The sequence below is a fragment of the Penaeus chinensis genome, chromosome 8 (genome assembly GCF_019202785.1).
Source record: "Penaeus chinensis breed Huanghai No. 1 chromosome 8, ASM1920278v2, whole genome shotgun sequence".
NCBI lineage: Eukaryota > Metazoa > Arthropoda > Malacostraca > Decapoda > Penaeidae > Penaeus > Penaeus chinensis.
The window spans coordinates 23,913,900-23,921,399 of record NC_061826.1 but is presented as its reverse complement, the minus strand read 5'-3'; the positions used below and the strand labels follow the sequence as shown (position 1 = coordinate 23,921,399).

Genomic DNA, 7,500 nt, shown 5'->3' with positions numbered 1-7,500 from the left:
CGCGTATGCGTGCGTGCGTGCGTGCGTGCGTGTGTGTGTGTGTGTGTGTGTGTGTGTGTGTGTGTGTGTGTGTGTGTGTGTGTGTGTGTGTGTGTGTGTGTGTGTACACGTAAAAGATAATTTTACAAAAAACAAATTATAATGCCAATGTTCATAACATTAAAAGAAAAATATAGTTCTGTAGGTTTGCACTCTGCATAGTGCATTCTTCCCGAATGCCACCGCACCACTGATATAAACTTCCCTTGCTGTGCATGATTCAAGCTTCTCGCTCCATTCCCTGTGAATGACCTTTCCGTGGCGTCTCCCTAACAGGTCCCAGACTGTAGTAGGCCGCGAGGAGGAGCCCAGGACTAAAAGGTCAAGGTCAGATTCAGGTCATGACACAGGTGACCTCAAGAACGACCTCCAGTGGAAAAAGAGACAGGTAAGACACCCTGACCTTCGCTTGTTACGCTCGAAAACGGGAAAGTAAATCGCGTTCAAACCAGGCCAGAGCACCTCCGGTTTACACGTCTGATTCTCTTTGCAATAGTTGCATGTTAAGTCTTCTGTGGGTGTTTGTGTATAATTGTTCAGGTACAATAACAGTAAATCATTAACTTTGCATTGTTTTTCCCAAAAGAGTAATTTTACTGAATAAATCAACTAAAGATAGATGATAATGTTTAAGTGTTGCTGCTGCCATTATAATTGTTATTGCTATTATGATTATGATATAATAAGAATTATAATAAGAGTAGTAATGATAAGGCTGGTGATGATGATGGTTGATATTATCACCATTGTTATTATTGTTGTCTTCTGTTATCATTATTACTAATAATGTTATTATCATTTTGCTCTTGTTAATTCTATTATTATTATCATAAGCACCACGATCAACCCTTCCTTAGAATGTTGCCAATGCCCTAACCAGAGCAGAGGCAGCCCGCCCGCCCTTTCTCACCCGCCCGCCCTCTCTCACCCGCCCGCCCTTTCTCACCCGCCCGCCCTTTCTCACCCGCCCGCCCTTTCTCACCCGCCCTTCCCCTCCCGCAGGAGCGCCTGGAGGCCATCAGCGAGGAGTTGAGACACATGAGCGAGCGCGCCGAGGAGGTGAGGACTTCCCTCACCTCGGGCAGCGGAGACGTGTCGGCTCTCACCTCCCAAATGGACGCTCTCCAGACCCGCCACGCCCAGCTCACCCTCGAACAGAACGAGCTCCTCAAGGCCCAGCGCAAGTGAGTCCTCCTTGGTGATGTGTTGGTTGAGAGGAGCACATGTGGAGGAAGATGTTGCTGTGGTGGTGGTGGTGGCACACGGGGGGTGCCAGGGGGAGAAGGACGCCCCACTGGATCCAGGCGGGGTGCCACAGTGCCTCCGGATATCTGTGGCTCGCCTCGCCTCGTGTGCCCAAAGAATGGCTTGCAGATGTGGATGATGTGCAAAAGAGATTTTAGATTAAGATTGTTGTTTTGTTTCTTTGTTTTATCAAGGCACAGATGTGATTCTCTTGCCCCGAACTGTGCCAAAACTAATGTTTAATGTTCTTGTTCATTTACCAATGAGTACAAATCATTATCATTACATTGATACTGCATTATTTACATCATTGTCACATCTGTCATATTTCACAGTTTCAAGCGTACATAAAGATTTTCTGTCAATGCGCGGTTACATTTCCCTGTAGTATATCGTATCATGGAAAAATGTTGTTAATTGTAGGATGTATATATATTTATTACCCATAGCGTTTGCAATGAATGATCAGGGAAAAGTGTAATTGATCAATTAGGATGTAGACCGCATGTGAAGATGCCTAATAAGTAAAGCTTGATCGGCAAATGCAGCTTAAGACCGGAAGTTCCGAGCCTCGAGTAGCGGGCGACCGTGCTCTGAGAAGCAAGACCAGCTGCTCGTGCTTTAGCTTAGCCAAGCTCCTTCTACCTCAGGCTTCTCTTCAATGTGGTGGAGCGTCGAAGCTGTGGGAACCGCCACAGTGCCAAATAGTGTAGTGGAGATCCTCAATAGGTTTAAGTGATTGTTTGGGTTTTGCATTGTACTTTTCCTTTATTTATTTTTGTGATATTCAGTTTGTTTTATTGTTATCAGTAATTTCACTGGCATTAATTCCATGTTCGCAGGATAGAAATACCTTCATTTTTGTCTATGGATTTAACCGACTGGTGTTATATTATAAACAAATAAATATACTTGTAATTTAAAAGGCTTTGTTTTCAATTAGCAAAAATCTGCTGGGCTTGACCCTTCATCCTCCCCCCCCCCCCCTCCCCCAGCAGCCCCGCCCGACGTGTAGCGCAAACTCGCTACACAGCCAGCGCTATTCCAGGCACCTCGCGAACCCTCCAGTGTGTCACGGTTTTTGTAATGATAAAGAACCATATTTGCATAAACTATTATATTTTACCCACACGGTAGATACATTTCCGGCTATAAATGTCCAAATTCACATAAACGTAAATTGGACGAAAATAGAATCGAGTATGAATGTAACTTGTAACTTTCTTGGGTAAACTCGTGTCTTCTAAAATATTTCTTTAGCGAACTTTTTGTGTGTGGCTGGGGTGGGGGTGGGGGGGGGGGCAAGCAAGGGAAGTTGACAATGAGCTCAAAATACGACATGTTTACCGAACAAATCTGCTGGTTTAGGAGGTTAGATGAACTTAAAAGTCTAGTGATTAAGTCGATTTATACGCAGCGAGCAAGAGTTCTGCAAGGGTGCTTCGTCTGAGAAGTTAGTTCTTAAACTTAAAGTTAGAGTTCGCCGCTACATGGTTTACTTACGAGACTCGCTACATAAGTTAGAGTTAGATTCGTGTAGGTGCGCACACGGAGGGGTCGACGCACAGTACATGTGCACAAATGCATGCAGATCCAAACGTACATGTTATCACAGACATGCTTATGCAAACATACGGAGAGTCGGTTGAGGACCAGTCATGAGATTTGATTGAATGAATGGACTGATGACCAGTTCAGGCAGATGCATGAAAGCAATAAAGACCCAAACGACGAAGGCGACCTCGGTCACGCGAAAAGGCACCGCTGGTTCGGTTTAGATAATCAACATTTGTTGTTTGTTTGGGTTGTGGCAGCCCTTGGATGCTCAGTATTTGGCGTTTCGCACACGTACAGACACGCCCGCGCGGCTACACACAAAGGCACGTGATGCATGTGCATATACTTAGGCATATATGGCTGTATGCATGTATGTTTACATACAGATAAAGGCCAATAGATCGCAGCGCGGTGTTTTCCCTTGGCGAGCGAATCCATCATGCCCCATAGCTCTCCCGGAGCGGCGCGCCGCGTGATTAATAAGGCCTTTCCTCGTGAAAAGAACCGAGTCCCGTCGGGTACATAAAGGACGGGAAAGAAAGGGCCGAAGGGAGGAGGCCGGGAAGGAAGGAGGGGGTAGGGGGCGAGTGACCGGGGCCGCGGCGCTCCCGTCATTAATAACCGCCATTTAGCGTCCACCGCCGATCAAACAAGGTCGCCGGACCCAATTTATGGAGAAGGTCATTATGGTGATGTGGTGATTTATCAAGGCCGCGCAGCGAGGCGAGGCCGCGAACACCTGTGTTCAGGGCACGCAGTTTGCGTGAGCGGCGCTCCGCCTTGCTGATCGCCGCCAAGGGTCGCGCGCGCGGGCGGCGGGAGCGCTGAAGGGGCGGCCGGGCGGGGGCGCCTTCCGGTCTTGGTCGGCAGCTTCGGTAATGGGATTTTTGCCATTAGGTTGCTGTTATTATTATTATTTACTCATATTTGTTACTTTTTTATATTTATTATTGTTATTATTATTATTATTATTATTATCATTATTAGTATTAGTATTAGTATTAGTATTAGTATTGTTATTATTATTATTATTATTATTATTATTATTATCATTATTATTTTTATCATTATTATTATTATCATTATTATTTTTATCATTATTGTTATCATCATCATCATCATCATCATCATCATCATCATCATCATCATCATCATCATCATCATCATCATCATCATCATCATCATCATCATTATCGTTATCATTATAATTATAATCATTATTATTATTATTGTTATTATTATTATTAAAACTGTTGTTGCAATTATCATAATTATCATCGGTTATCATGAAAAACATGATTATTTTCAGTCATATCATCATTCTAACGTCCATGCTTGCTTGAATAAAAGTCGTCTTGCGTGAGAAAACTCAAGCTTGACGATCATGCAATGATACTGAAAAAAAGGTGTCACTATTTACACATAATTTTATTGTCATGCTTAGCTGACACTCTTCTTTTAACACGGTTGAAGAAAATCTCAAATATCGCGTAAATAATAAGTATACATCGTCAAAATCAATTCCGATTATGAGAAAGAAATATTCAAAACTTGACTCTCCTTTTATGCTCGTTGTCCCCCTCACTCTCAGCGTCCCTTTCAACACATAGACTGAGGAGTTGTCACAGATCCACTCGCATTTCCCGCCCCGAGTCTCGCACGCGGCTTCTCCTCAGTCGTGGTGATATATCAACCGCTCTGCTTCCCCCCTCACCCCCCCCCTTCCCTGCCCCCAACTCCCCCAGAGGCACCTCCGTCAGGTTAGGGGGCGGTGCGGGGTAGCCTGGGGGAGAGGGAGGAGAGGGTGAAGTAGGGGGAGAGGGAGGAGAGGGAGAGGGAGTTCCCATCCTATCATAAATCAAAAGCTTTAACCATCTATTTGCTCCTGCCGATCCTTCCTGACGGGAGTTGCCAAAGGGGATCATTTTCTGTGCCCCCTTTCTCTCCCTCTTCTCTTCCTATTTTTTCTCTTTATTCTGTCGTTATTCTTCTCTCTCTCTCTCTCTCTCTCTCTCTCTCTCTCTCTCTCTCTCTCTCTCTCTCTCTCTCTCTCTCTCTCTCTCTCTCTCTCTCTTTCTCTCTTTCTCTTTCTCTTTCTCTCTCTCGAGCATACAGTTAGTGAGTCCTGGTCAGGGGGTGGATTCACTGAACAGGTTAACCGAAAAAAGTACTCCATTGTGGTCGAGGGCTATTTTTTTTTTTCTTATTTTATATATAATCGTCAAAATTTATCAGAAGAATTCACATTACATTGTGAAAATGAGTTATGCGATGTGTGCTAGAGGTGTGTTCATATGTTATCGAGAACTATTGCACTATGGACCGGGTTTCGCTCCCTTTGGATAAAACATCGCTTTGTTTCACTTATTCAGTTAAAATTCATCTAAATTTCAGCTCTACCGAGTCTAAATGCAATATAAAAGCACACAGAACAGACATAACCCTACAACATTTAAACCATAAAACCTTAATGGGTTTCAGCCGTACTTAGATTTGAATACTTTATCTGTGTTTTTTTATACGTATATATTTGACCCAGCATCCTGAAGACAGAGTTTCTACATAAAAGGAGGGAAAGCGCCGTTGTTTGTGATCATCTTTTATCTCTCTCTCTCTCTCTCTCTCTCTCTCTCTCTCTCTCTCTCTCTCTCTCTCTCTCTCTCTCTCTCTCTCTCTCTCTCTCTCTCTCTCTCTCTCTCCATTTTTTATCTTTCATTTTTTTACCCCATGTTGATTTAGGTCGCGTTTTCTATGGCGGTCCTGTTGGAGCCGGTGGACGGCGGGTTGCCAATGTCTATTTTTCTTGGCCATGCAGGTTCTGCCCTTCTATAGAACCCCATTTCTTTGGCTACAGCCTCGGTCATTTTTGCCATTTTTATCTCCTAATACAGAGCCTGACATTAAAAGACGGCCGCTCGAATATGGACTCCCTTGACCACTGCTATTTGTAGTGTTTCGAAAACTGCAGAGAAAGAATGACGGAACAAAAAAAAGGAAGAGAAGGAAAAATGAGAAATAAGATTTTTAACTTGTCCTTACAATAGCAACCTTTCCATTCGCGTCTTGATGCGCCCACGCTGATGGAAAATAATATGATGTTGGAGTTTTGTCCAGGAATGGACCAGTTTTGCCGTGGGAAAGTCTCTCTCTCTCTCTCTCTCTCTCTCTCTCTCTCTCTCTCTCTCTCTCTCTCCTCTCTCTCTCTCTCTCTCTCTCTCTCTCTCTCTCTCTCTCTCTCTCTCTCTCTCTCCTCTCTCTCTCTCTCTCTCTCTCTCTCTCCTCCCTCTCTCCTCTCTCTCTCTCTCTCTCTCTCTCTCTCTCTCTCTCTGTCGGGAGCGGTTACAGTATAAAAAAGTAGTGGTAATGGCTACGATATCTGTGATAAAACAATGATGTATACAATTATGATGATAACGGTGATACTGATTACGGTAAAACATCAATAGCAAGATTATTGGTGTTAATGATAGTAGTACTATTTTTATTATTATCGTCATTATCATAATTATTGTTGGCATTGATAATACTGGTAATAAGGTTCATAACAATGATGATGATGGTGATAATGCTACTGCTGCTGATAATAATTGTGTGGATATTAATAACAACGATAATAAAAGTGATAATGATGATAATGATAATAACAATGATAGTAATTATGATGATGATTGTGATGATAGTAATAACTACAATGATAATGATACATTATTATTGTTGTTATTATTGTTATCTTATCATCACTACTACTTGTACCATTATTAGTATCATCCAACTGTGGTATAAAGGAATATCCATAAACGTATATTTTCCTCGAGGGCTGACATCTCGCGCTCAATCACAAAACTAAACTTCATTTTTTCCGAAAATTTTATAAGACAGTCAGTCTCATCACCGGACGAGTTTCAGACCAGTAAGTTTCCGCAGACAGAAAGAGAGAAATTCACCAGAACTCTCAAAGTAAAAGGAATAACCCGAGACAGACATTATAACAGTCATAATGAACATCAAGATACTGCTAGTAATCAGCTTGAGAAACGCAAAAGGCGAATAAAATCAAGAAACTTCCATTTGGCTTGCGAAGGAAAACGGATGCTCTCGGTGCGCTTCCCTCTCTTCCGTTGTTTTAGACGTAAATAACAAACGCAAAATGAAATTGCCCGGCTCTCTTTTAACGGCGCAGGCGATATATGGCGCATATAAAAATCCTCCAAACAGTCATTTATATGCAATGGGTCCGATAAATGTGCCTATAGATACCCCTTTCCCCGATAATATAATTAATAGCTATAATCGTCTGTAGTAACATATGTGATGAGATTCATGGAGGCGAAGAACAGGTCGCGGGGAAGGCTGGCGGTCTTAACGGAAGGCATCGGCAGGGTTAAATCGAACTAGAGTTATAGTGCTGATATTGATAATTGTGTTTTTTTAGATGATGAAATTAGTAATGATGGGAATGCAAATGACCGCTATCCTCATGGCAGTAATCATAATAATAATGATGCCTTATAATGATGTTAACGATAACTATAATGAAGTTGTGATATTGGTGAAAATGATAACAAGGGTATGGGATAGGATAATCAGGTTAATGATAACATGATCAATAATAATAGCGATTGTAATAGTAACAGTGTCATTAACTTTGTGTTAAGAGCT

At 42.5% G+C, this 7,500-nt stretch overlaps 1 protein-coding gene across 7 annotated transcripts in view; it reads left to right on the top strand.

The window, feature by feature from the left end:
* LOC125027736 (NGFI-A-binding protein homolog) overlaps nt 1–7,500 on the top strand; it is a 348,334-nt gene that overhangs the window by 308,003 nt on the left and 32,831 nt on the right. For all 7 annotated transcript variants that reach the window (XM_047616850.1, XM_047616854.1, XM_047616853.1 and 4 more), the window contains exons 11-12: nt 316–427; nt 1,042–1,223. In XM_047616850.1, coding sequence (XP_047472806.1) covers nt 316–427; nt 1,042–1,223 — 294 coding nt within the window. The remainder of the gene's footprint in view (nt 1–315; nt 428–1,041; nt 1,224–7,500) is intronic.